The 13,085-nt window shown below is 35.8% G+C and overlaps 1 protein-coding gene across 1 annotated transcript in view; it reads right to left on the bottom strand.

Moving 5' to 3' along the window:
• Positions 1 to 11,611, bottom strand: part of LOC106065949 (uncharacterized) — a 32,326-nt gene extending 20,715 nt beyond the window's left edge. Inside the window, exons 1-7 of the mRNA XM_056016587.1 lie at positions 11,510 to 11,611; positions 6,770 to 6,843; positions 5,532 to 5,635; positions 3,700 to 3,797; positions 3,253 to 3,294; positions 1,506 to 1,673; positions 428 to 562 (exon numbers count right to left, since the gene is read on the bottom strand). Coding sequence (XP_055872562.1) covers positions 428 to 562; positions 1,506 to 1,673; positions 3,253 to 3,294; positions 3,700 to 3,797; positions 5,532 to 5,635; positions 6,770 to 6,843; positions 11,510 to 11,514 — 626 coding nt within the window. The 5' untranslated portion in view covers positions 11,515 to 11,611. The remainder of the gene's footprint in view (positions 1 to 427; positions 563 to 1,505; positions 1,674 to 3,252; positions 3,295 to 3,699; positions 3,798 to 5,531; positions 5,636 to 6,769; positions 6,844 to 11,509) is intronic.
• Between the last annotated feature and the right edge of the window lie 1,474 nt (positions 11,612 to 13,085).

The raw sequence follows: 13,085 nt of genomic DNA, 5'->3' as shown, positions 1-13,085 counted from the left end.
TAAACTATCTTCAACTCTGAAGGTACATCCGAAAACATGTAAAACAAACAAACAAACTACGCTCAAAGGTTACATCAGAAATCCTCATCCAATACAAACATGCACATGCGCACAAACACTAACACTTCCGCCATTTCCGTTTCGAGAGTTGCGCACAATTCTTCCAGAAAGCCCTAAATCCAGGGGTTCTCAACCTGTGGGTCGCGACAGGTTCGCCACCTTTTTGGGTCGAATGACGATTTGCCAGGGGTCGCCTAAGACCATCGAAAATATGGATTGTTATTGTCTATTCTTCTAATTCTGTATCTGTGTGTGTCGGGGGGGGGGGAAGCGACAGAGTGGGGGGTTGTAAAAAGGGGTCGCCGAGCATAAAAGATTGAGAACCGCTGCCTTATTCCCTTGTAACTAACTAACAAAGGTGGTTTACCTTTTCAGTCGATGCGATGAAGTTTGACAATTATTTCGAGACATACTTTGGCTTGTTTGGCCCAAAACATTGGCACAAAGAGATACATGTACTGTGGTGTTCACGTTGGCAATGATCAGCAGAAAGGAGTAAGATCTTAGGGAACAAAAAGGGTGGGATAATAAGTTATCGAAAACATGTAACCCAGCGTTTATCAAACTTTGGGTGTCGCATTCTTCAGAGTTTAAAACTCCTTAGTGACTAAGATATATAATATTGCGAGTTTTAACTGGAGTTAAGGTTTAATTGCTGGGCGCCGAGAGGCATCACTAAAACCACGGTCCATATACTCCCTATCCCTTATGGTAAGGAGACGCTCTAGAGAGCAGTGGCGTACTGAGGGTGCCAGGCGCCCCGTGCATCAGCGCTTAATACCCCCTTAAACCATCTCCCAATTCTGAATTTATTAAAGAACAGTCCCCAGTAAACAATTTCAAATTTGCATATAATGTTAACGAAATTAAGATGGAACAATCTGTAGCGACAGAAATTTAAATGTTTGTATTGAACTTTTGATACCCATTTGGCGTCCTCTTAACGTCGGCGCCATGGAGAGCTGCCCTTCCCCACCCCATGGTGCGCCACAAATAAAGTGTATTCGTAGGAAAACTCTGAATTCAAACCTCTGTTGCATTGCAGCTATACCCAATCATGGGAAAGGCTTCGGGAGTCAACCCTGAGGAAAAATCAGGAGCTGGCGATTCTAAGGCAGTTTGCCGCACCCAGTTCTACACCCTCTCAGAACCTGCGACGCCGCTGACACCAAACTGTATCAGCACTGCCGTTCCTTTGGATACATCAGCTGCGTGGAGAGGGGGGGGGAACTGATGTGTGGGCTACATCGTTCCGACCACAGCTAATGCCCAGGCATTCATCTCGTCATAAGATGATCCATAGTCACTTCGCGACTGAAGTAGGCCATAGATAGAGTAATAATAATAATAACAAACATAATAATAATAATAATCCTAGCAAGATTAACAAAACGAATCCAAATGTCTATAAATTAAAAACAACAAGAGAACTTTAGATCACTCACGCCAAGGTAAAGATGTGGTATTCTGTCCCCCATGATTCGATCGGCAGAGCCATGAAGCCCCCCAAGGCAAAAAGACGTTGGTAGGTTTCATTCTGATAGATGTAGACGTTCGTGCTGAAGTTGAAGCTCCCGGACGCCACAAAGCAGGTGAGGCGGTAGAACCCAGAACTTTTTGTCATTTTTTGAAATAGTTTTGAGAGAAGCGTCGATGAGAGGAAAAAAGTAATGGCTTCTGTTCACTTACATTGTAGAATTATTATTTATATATATATATATATATATTGTTAGAAAACACGAAACCTTAGTGAAAGTTGCAAATATATTACAATAGCACAGTTACAACGTTGAATAGGAATTACTACATTGTAATTAAACTAAGGTCTGCTGGCCTATCCGTTCATTAATTAGGACCTTTTTAACTAAAGCCACGCTGTCCACACACGCGCTACCCACACCACCCACACTTCCCCACAATACCTTATTTTTATGAAGTCGTGGGGGTACTTTTTTTCACTGGATTCGATGTCCATGATGTGTCTCATGACATATGTGACAGGAATTACGCCCCCCCCCTGGAAATGCTGGGTATGATCATCGTTATTATCATCGTCATCATCATCATCATCATCGTCATTATCATCATCATAGTCATCATCGCCATCATCATCATCATCATCATCATCGTCATTATCGTCATTATCATCATCATCATCATCATCATCATTATCGTCATTATCGTCATCATCGTCATCATCATCATTATCAGCAGCAGCAGCAGCAGTAGCAGCATCATGCTAGCTTGAGTTTTGACTTATTACAGTACAAAGTCATTTGTCTTTTTTTAAAACAAAGATTATATCAAATCTGACTGTCAGCTAAAACGTTTGTACACGTTATTTCTATGGCACTCAATATCTGATCAAGCTATAATCAGTTTTTTTTAAAACAATTTGTTAATTAACTAACGAACAAGGGAAAGAAATTGTACTTGAATGTACATGGTGATATGAACTTAATTAGTCCCCTATTTATGTCACCGCTTTAAACTATGTTTGTAATACACAATATATAACTATACAATCTTCTATTTTCATAGGCAACTCACTAGCAGAGTGGTTAGTATGTCGGTTTGAGGAGGCTTTAGCCATGACGAGAGGTTGTTGTTTTTTTTCGATTTTCTTTTATTTACATAAAAGCTTTAAAAAGCGAAAATGATACAAATTTATTTAAGGTGTTCGGTCACCATTTCACTCAGGAGGGCGAGAAATGATTCCTCAACATGATCTCGAGGTTTTAAGAAAAACAGTTACGTGACAAGATCAAAAAAAAATATCCATGTACCTTAGTATTGGGAGGTGGGTGGATGAGTGGTTAAACGCTTAGCACACGAACTTGGGGTACTAGGTTCAAATCTCAGTGAAGACTTGAATTTTGAATTTCGGGATTTTTAGAGCACACCCGAGTCCACCCAACTTTAATGGGTACCTGACTTAAGCTGGGGAAACTAAAGTCAGTTGGTCGTTGTGCTGGCCACATGACACCCTGCTCGTTAACCGTTGGCCAAAAAAAACAGACGACCTTAATATTATCTGCCCTATATATCGCAAAATCTGAAATGGGAACTTATTTTAGGATATAATAACTTTTTAATCAATTGAATGCACACTTTAAATAAAGTTCATTTTATGCAAATTAGCGCAAGCTTAATAAAATGTTTCTTCTACTCCCAATTGTCTAGTTTACTTACTTCACCTCTCGAGCGCCAACAGTAGTGCGTTCATAAAAGTTTCTGAGAAGTAAGAGAGAGCATCAGTGAATTATATTTTAAATTATATTTCGAAAAGTAGTTTTCAAGTGCATTATGGTACAGCAATATTTTTTTTTTAAATGAGCATGTTTTAGTATTCATTTTTCATAATCAGCAAGATGGTTTTAAAAGGGGATAACTTGTATGCTTTAATATACCGACAAAATACTCTTGTACTTTTACTTTTTGTCATAAAGTGTGCATGTATATAACCATGGCTGCAACAAAATTTAAACTAAATGAAATAGGTATCAATATGAGTTGCTATAACTTTGCATATTTTTGCAGAACCACTTTCTGCTATAATTCTAACGAACGTAAAATAACCAAGGAAATACATGGATAAAAGTTAACTGGTGATTCAATATTAATCTCTTCGTAACGTACAGCCTGTCAGGATCTAGTCGCAGCACGCCAGGCCTCGTTGTCTCTGTAGAAACTTTAACATCGAAGCTGCTTGGTTGCAAGGATGACGTCACTGACACCTATATACCAATAAAGAAAAACATCTAAACCCGTGTACAGCAAGATACAGTTTAAGCTATTTGAAAATGCAAAATAAATTGCTTTACGGCAATATTCCGACACTGTAGCAGAGTTGTGCTTACTGAGTCCTTAAGGCAGCACGGAACCTTCTCCCAGATACTCACTCCCCTAGCCCCCCCCCCCCCAGTGGTCCGCATATGGTGCCACAACGGTTGAGTCCGGCCCTGCTATTTAGTGACTGAATGGATTAGTTGTCCTCCTTAAATCTACGTGGGGTAGAAATAAAAAAGAGTGATCTTTCCATGACTTCTTGGTCACAACGGTTAAGTCCGGCCCTGCTATTTTGTGACGGGTGAATACTACAGTTCTCCCTCCCCCTCTTTCTTTTTCGAAGGGTAACTCTAGGCCGTCCGACTTGCAGATTTAAAAGAGTGATATTTCCTTTACTTCTTGTCCAAACTCTTGAGCCATGAAGAGAATTATATATATATATATATATATATATATATATATATATATATATATATATAGAGAGAGAGAGAGAGAGAGAGAGAGAGAGAGAGAGAGAGAGAGAGAGAGAGAGAGAGACAGACAGACAGACAGACAGACAGACAGAGACAGAGACAGAGACAGAGAGAGATTGTTTTTTTTTTATTAAAGAAAAAGACCATGTAATCATGTAATCAATAACGGAAAATGATGGAAGACCACCGCAACCCTAAACGACTAATGTATGGTCAATTAAGAGAAGGAAAGCGCTCACAAGGCGGACAAAAAAAAACGCTCCAGGGACACCCTCAAAGCATCTCTGAAGGAGTTCAGCATAGACCCAGCTACCTGGGAGACAGAGGCACTTGACAGAGCACCATGGCGTCGCGCTGTGAAAACTGGCGCACAGGTTGCTGAGGAAAAGAGAACAGCGCTGGCAGAAGAAATGCGCCAGAGACACTAGCTCCAGCTGGAATTACCTGCCCAGTGTTCAACCGAACATTCCGGGCTCACATAGGTCTCACCAGCCACATGAGGAGGCACAAACCCCCAGTGCAAAGCCCTCAGCCCCCCCCCCTCCCGGATGACAAAAGTGGTCATCATCAAACCACGATGGACGAACTATAAACAAAAAGTAACAATTTATTTAAAATCTAGTGTACTCTTTCAATAACATTGGGCATAAGTTTAACTATTTGTTCTCCTTAGAAAATGGGTACAGTCCTATGCGACGCCCCCATTTTACTCTCTTGTTCTTAGTCCTAATCTTGGTTTTAGTCTTAAAATACTTTAAAAAAAATATAAAATATACTCCTGAACTTCTAAAATAGCACTTAGCTTTGTCTTAAATTTATGGAACGCTAACAAATCTGTAAGTGTGATAAACTAGATGCATATGTTTATATTGGCTCGTTCGCTATCATTGAGAGTAAATAAAGTTTCCTTAAGGACCTTGTGGTCTATAGGGCAGATGATGTAAAGGTCATCTGTTTCTGTGGCCTACGAGTCAATAAAACAAGCAAAATAAAAAAAAAAATGTCTTCATTTATATCGATTAATGTCTTGTCTATGCCAAAGAATAATTGTGCGAAGTTTCAGCTTGATCCGAGAATGGGTTAGGGAGAAATAACGTGTATACACTTTTTACCAGACAGACAGACATACAGCTTTTTAAAAAAGCACAACAACGTGTCGAGTATAATACCATAAAGAATATTTTTAGTTTCTATGTAAAGATCACTCACAATGTGCTTCTCAGCTTCAAATGTACTAAATACCAGGACAAGTGATGAACTCTTCAGCTTAGGAAGCGACAAAACAAACGTCCGACCCATATTGGATATACCAGCTGTATAATAAACAAGATTATAATAATAATAATTTTATTTATAAAGCGCTGTTAACAAAGAAAATGTAGGCTTAAGGCGCTGTAATAACAATTAAATTGACAAACTTTTCTAAAAAGTTCTTGAAAGTGGCTTTCTGTCTGAGATAAATGGGGAGTGAGCTCCAAACCTTTGGTTCGTGCACAGAAAAAGCCCGCGGTCCGTGGCTTTTGAGGGAGAAACGTGGCACCACTAGAAGCTTTGAGTCCATTGAGCGCAGGGCTCTCCGTAAAGAGATTTATTCTCTTGCAGCCTGGACTTATACTTTAAGTTTATTACAGTGATCAAATCTCTAAGGTACAAGGGCATTTCTTTGTTCTCTTTCAGCCTGAACTTATAGTTTGTTTATTACAGTGATCAAATCTCTAAGGTAACAAGGGGATTTCTTTGTTGTAGATACACTGATGACAAAGTGTCGCCACCTTGTAGCCGATTCTCGCTTTCACATGAAGCAGGAGCATAGTAGAAGAATCACGTCTTGTTTTACGTAGGACTATATTTTGTCATCGGATATATCTGCTAGCACAGCGTTGCAGTAGTCAAGGAGGGAGAGCAGGAATGCCAAAGCTAGCTTTTTTGTTGACTCCGTTGTTAAATATGGTCGGATCCAGGGTCGGACTGGATGTAGAAATCGGCCCAGTCATTTCTATACAGTACATTTCGTAAATTGTATATATATCATATGATAGGTTACAGGCCTATCCGTTCTCAAAATCATTATGTTTTTTTTTATGACGTATCGATAACTGTATGGTTGCTCTATATCTTTAAAAGAAATATAGGACTTATGTTGCTTTTGGATCGCTATGTTAGTTGGTCCTAATGGATGAAGCCTACTAAAAGCCCCGTCTACGAATGTAGGCTATTACATTAATTTAAAAAAAATGTGTTTTATTAAATTAGTATTACATTGTAGTCTGTAAAAGATGTATTTAACTTGACGTCCATATAGTCCCTTATATTAGAGCTACAAAGTATAAAGGGGGCTCATTTTTACCAGACAGTTTTAACTGAATGAGTTAATATACCTTAAAATATTAGTTGTTAAAAGTATCAGACTCTGATTCCATAGAAAGGAAGAGAAGAGAATCTCTTACCTGATGTAATAAGAGTTATCTGATAAGATAAGCATATCCAAATAGTTAATTTCAGTTGATAGACAAGTTCACACCTGAAAAAGAGATGTAATTTTACAAAGCTTATATAGACTCACTCTGTCTGTATGATGAAAAGATTAACCAATTAGTTAATTAACTATTGGTAAGTAATTATTTTGTTTGGTGCGTTGAACAAGGGAAAGAAATCGTACTTGACAAATGTGTTAATTACGTTGAATTAGTCCCCTTGAGGACTCTGGAGACCTGTGTGAATTTTTTTATGCATTGAAAAAAAAAACGATCATGTAAACATTCACAAAGATACCCCCCTTCTTCCCTCCCCCTTTCACAACTGGTCCAGACAAGTGATAAAATCATAGCGCATGAGAAAGCTTCAAGCTTAAAAAGAAAAAAAGGCACACATATTTTTAATCGAACAGATATCAAGTTGAAAGCGGTCCCGCATGCAAATTGCCTGGCTGATTTAAACTAATTGATTCTATTCCACAATATAAGCTTTGTTTCTATAAAAAAAAAAAAAAATTGTTAATGCTTTTTTTTTTTTTTTAAATTATTTTCTGCTTTAGTTCCCTTTCATTTTCATTTTACCTTTTCATATGTCCTTTGTATGGGGTTGGACATATGCAAAGGGATATTACTCAGAAATAAGGATAGTACAATACAATATTTAGTTCCCTTAAGGTCCACGATGGATCACCTGGCTTTCGATCAAATCTATATTATAAAGTAGAATGTGAGGGGTATGTATGTATGTATGTATGTATGTATGTTACTTATAGACATCAAAACCGCTTGACCAATCTTGATAAAACTAGGCAGGAATGTTCCTTGGGTACCAACTTAGACCGTAGTGTATGTATTGTAGCCCTAAAACAAATTTAAGACCCTCAAAAAAAATAAAGTTGTCCGACTCTATTAAAGCTATAGTATTTTATGGATCTAGGCCATGTCTACAATGTTGACATGAGAAAAGATAGAAAGGATTTAGACCTAGATCTAATTTTAAGAAATACACTTTGCGCAGATAGTTTTTTACTTTGACACATGAAAATACAAAAGAAGATCCATTGATTTCATTTTATAATAAAATTAACCTTCAATTTTGTGTTTCAAAAGCATTTTTTACATTAATTAGTTCCTTATATCTGTGACTACAGATTTCCTGACGAACATTCTTTCATTAGACAATACCGTAATGAATCGCGTACTAAAAATTAATTCGTTTAATTGTTTACTTTATAATCCCATCCATAGATCTAAAACTCTAATTCAACTCTAAGATGATAAAACTTCTCTTCGCACAGATAGTTTTATACTTTAACACATAAACATATTAATTAAAGTCCATTCATTTCATATTTTGATCAAATAAACATTCAAATTTGGTTTTCTAAAGCTACATTCATCTACGACAGCTGCGAAGCCGAGTTGAGATAGGCCTAGATCTATATTCATTCATGAATCGCGTACTAAACATTATTTCGTTTAATTGTTCACTTTATAATCCCATTCATTTAACAAAGCTATCGCTCTTTTCGTTTGTAATAGATATGAATTTATCGGCTTCGGGTAATCCCATTTTCGCAAACCTAATTTTATTTTCGTAGCGAAAGAGAAAAAACTTGAAAGGATCATTAGTTAAGTTTAACATACATCTAAATCCAATCCACTAGATTAGTAAACACAAACTTAGGCCCGCAGGCCGCGGGTAATGTCTGGCGAACATCCTTTCATTAGACATTACCAAATGGTTACACATTAACAGTGATTAACACATCTCTCTACTGAGTCTATTCCTAGGCCTAGGTCTAAAACTCTTATTGAACTCTAAGATAATAAAACTTCTTTTCGCAAAGATAGTTTTATGCTTTAACACATAAACATACTAATTATTGTCCACTCATTTCATATTTTAATCAAATTAACATTCAAATTTGTTTTTCTAAAGCATTTTTAATACATTCGTTCGCTGTTCGCTAAATAAAGCTGCGTAGCCGTGTTGAGATAGGCCTATATTCATTCATGAAAAAAGGTCACGCATGCGCAACACAGAATGAACTCTATAAAAGGCAACTAGATTAGTGTAGATTTAGATCTATGTCTACCTCAAGATCTACTTTTTACTTTAACACATGAACATACAAAATTAAGTCTATTCATCTCAATTTTTAATCAAATATATGTAGGCCTACAAGCAAATGTTTTAATTTGAAAAAAAAAATAGATTTAAGCCTATTAGCTGTTTTGATTTGATAGCTTCATTCACACCATTTTTACATTGACACATTCGCTTTACTTATTACATTATTATTTCGTTTAATTGTTTACAAAACACTCTCAGTGACTATATCGACAGTAATGCGCAAATAAAGACCCGCGGGTCGCGGGTAATATATGTCTAGTCTATATTATAAAGTAGAATGTGAGGGGTATGTATGTATGTATGTATGTATGTATGTTACTTATAGACATCAAAACCGCTTGACCAATCTTGATAAAACTAGGCAGGAATGTTCTTTGGGTACCAACTTAGACCGTAGTGTATGTATTGTAGCCCTAAAACAAACTTAAGACCCTCAAAAAAAATAAAGTTGTCCGACTCTATTACAGCTATAGTATTTTATGGATCTAGGCCATGTCTACAATGTTGACATGAGAAAAGATAGAAAGGATTTAGACCTAGATCTAATTTTAAGAAATACACTTTGCGCAGATAGTTTTTTACTTTGACACATGAAAAGACAAAAGAAGATCCATTGATTTCATTTTATAATAAAATTAACCTTCAATTTTGTGTTTCAAAAGCATTTTTTTACATTAATTAGTTCCTTATATCTGTGATTACAGATTTCCTGACGAACATTCTTTCATTAGACAATTCAGTAATGAATCGCGTACTAAATATTAATTCGTTTAATTGTTTACTTTATAATCCCATCCCTAGATCTAAAACTCTAATTCAACTCTAAGATGATAAAACTTCTCCTCGCACAGATAGTTTTATACTTTAACACATAAACATATTAATTAAAGTCCATTCATTTCATATTTTGATCAAATAAACATTCAAATTTGGTTTTCTAAAGCTACATTCGTTTACGAAAGCTGCGAAGCCGAGTTAAAGGCCTAGATCTATATTCATTCATGAATCGCGTACTAAAAATTATTTCGTTTTATTGTTACTTTATAATCCCATCCCTAGATCTAAAACTCTAATTCAACACTAAGATGATAAAACTTCTCTTCGCACAGATAGTTTTATACTTAAACACATAAACATACTAATTATAGTCCATTCATTTCATATTTTGATCAAATAAACATTCAAATTTGGTTTACTAAAGCTACATTTGTTTACGAAAGCTGCGAAGCCGAGTTGAGATAGGCCTAGATCTATATTTATTCATGACTCGCGTACTTAAAATTATTTCGTTTTATTGTTACTTTATAATCCCATTTATTTAACAAAGCTATCGCTCTTTTCGTTTTTAATAGATAAGAATGTATCGACTTCGGGTAAACCATTTTCGCAAAACTAATTTTATTTTCGTAGCGAAAGAGAAATAACGTGAAAGGATCATTAGCTACGTTTAACATACATCTAAATCCAATCCACTAGATTATTCAAAAGCAAATGTTTTAATTTTAAAAAAAATGGATTTAAGCCTATTAGCTATTTTTACATTGACACATTCGCTTTACTTATTACATTATTATTTCGTTTAATTGTTTACAAAACACTCTCAGTGACTATATCGACAGTAATGCGCAAATAAAGACCCGCGGGTCGCGGGTAATATATGTCTAGTAATTAATAAAGCGATATTTGGTAGTTTATGTGCTAAATTTCAGCTCCATGGGCTTAAAAAAAGGCGCCAAAATGAATTGATTAAACTTTGCAGTTTGAGACTAAGACAAATGTTTGAGCTAATTATTAGTAGAATTTTATTTTTTTTCATTTTTTAGCTCATACAGATTTTTACTTATATATATTTTTTTTAAATTAAATTGCTCACCACATGAATTACTAATAAATAAAAGTAAAAAAAAAAAAAATACCCCAAACAGTAATATGCATACACAAACAACCAAACTAATTGTTCTTTAGAATATATTTCACCAAAATTAATAGTATTCTAAATAAGACAGCAGTGAAGTATTTTGCAGATTAAATTAATTGAACTCCCAATTGGAAAAGTTGTAAAGAGACGGGCCTCAAAACAACGTAAGACCGTATAGCAGCAAAGAGACTCACTCTTCAAAAGGTCCTACACATTTTTCTTATATTTTTTTAACAACATACGCATATTAAATACATGAAAATTAAGGAAAAAAGATCAAGTTTAAAAGTCATCTATTTTTTTTGTATTTTTCTCTGTACAAAAAAGACCTTTTTTAGAACATGCAAGTCCATTTATATAGGTGTTTGAAGAGGTTGGTACGTCCTTTGTAAATGTACACAGGGCTTCCACTTACAAAACTCCGGCAATATGCTAAACTATTATATTGTAATGAAGCATAGATATAGACATTTTTGTAGGAATATAAGTTATAAGATTGATTATTGTAGCTACATTATGATTATAGAACTAGATCTAAGATGAATGACATGAATAAGATCCAGATCTAGTACTAGGTCCAAGAACTAGGCACAACTAAATTTTAGAAGTCTTAATTAAAGCTTTAAAGCTAATTCTACTAGTCAGGTCTACAGGGTACCTCATGTTTTCTTTCAAAGAAGGAGATTGAAAATAATTGAAACAGCAAAGCAAAAAGTAGAACAGCTACATTAACTTCAGACTGAATCAGGAACTCCAAAAGAAGATTATTTTGATTGCACTTGGAAACTATGATGCAATGTTGTGCACATAATCGGAAATTTTTCCTTTTTTTAATCATTAGAGCATTGTTGGAGGCAAGAAGGCTAGAGAAAGAGAGAGAAAGAGAGAGAAAGAGAGAGAAAGAGAGAGAAAGAGAGAGAAAGAGAGAGAAAGAGAGAGAAAGAGAAGGAGAGAGGGAAAGAGAGAGAAAGAGAGAGAAAGAGAAGGAGAGAGGGAAAGAGAGAGAAAGAGAGGGAAAGAGAAGGAGAGAGGGTAAAAAGAGAAAAGGAGAGCTGGGCTGTCCCGAGTAGCCTATCTCTGTATATTTTTTGCGCTTGTATTCGTTTCAACAGACTGCCTTCTTAATGCTTTTGTGCTTTGTGACAAAATGGACATAAAGTTGAATTGAATCGGAAGCCTATAGTCTTTGCAAAGTCCAACCTTCTCTTAGTAGTCGGATGGGAGTTCAATCATCGCTATCAATATGGAGGTCACAGAGGTCACTGATCAATTCCTTGTTTCTCTTACTTAGAATTCAAACCAAATTACCAGCTAAAAATAGGTCCATTTACCATCTAAAGGGCAATATGCGACATAATGGAAAACTAGACTTTGATGATGTATAGCGCCATTTGGCTTAAGTAAAACATTGTCTAGAAATCTTCTTCCTGTTGTGCTATGCAACCCCGCCCCCCGCCGCACACACAATTTTACTTTATTTTTTTTTTATTTCCACTTGCGCTCTTAAACATAGTTCCGTCAGTTATTTAATTCTAAATTTTAAATGTTCAGAAAACTAAAAAAATGATTATTGATTTTAGGAAAAACAAAGACCATATTGCAGAAATTCAGATAAACAACCAAACCATAGAACAAGTACAAGAATATAAATATCTAGGAACAACTATCAACAACAAACTGAAATTGAGCTAGCACTGTCAAAATCTATACACGAAAATTCACCAACGACTCTTCTATTTCAGAAAGCTAAGAAAACTCAACATAGACAAAACAATAATCAAACTTTTCTACACAGCAACCGTCAGCAGTCTTATTAACTTTTCCATCACCTGCTGGTATGGTAATACTTCACTGGCACGTAGAATAAATAGACTTATTAAAAAAGCATCGTATATCACTCAAGTATAGCTACTATCTCTTGAAGAGCTTTTCCAAGAAAGATGCCTTTCCAAAATAACTTACGATTCTTAAAGACAACCTGCACCCATTAAACCACGATTACATAAGATCTGAACGAAGTGGTCGTCTCCTTTTCATTAGGACTAAAACTGAAAGATTTAAAAACTCCTTTATTCCACTTTCGGTCAGAGTCTAATGAGGCTGTGATAGATAACACTCCATGTCTAATGAGGCTGTGACAGATAACACTCCATGTCTAATGAGGTTGTGACAGATAACACTCAATGTCTAATGAGGCTGTGACAGATAACACTCCATGTCTAATGAGGCTGTGA

This window comes from Biomphalaria glabrata, chromosome 18 (genome assembly GCF_947242115.1).
Source record: "Biomphalaria glabrata chromosome 18, xgBioGlab47.1, whole genome shotgun sequence".
Lineage (NCBI taxonomy): Eukaryota > Metazoa > Mollusca > Gastropoda > Planorbidae > Biomphalaria > Biomphalaria glabrata.
Note: the sequence above shows the minus strand (reverse complement) of the source record. Positions and strands in the feature narration are given on the sequence as shown.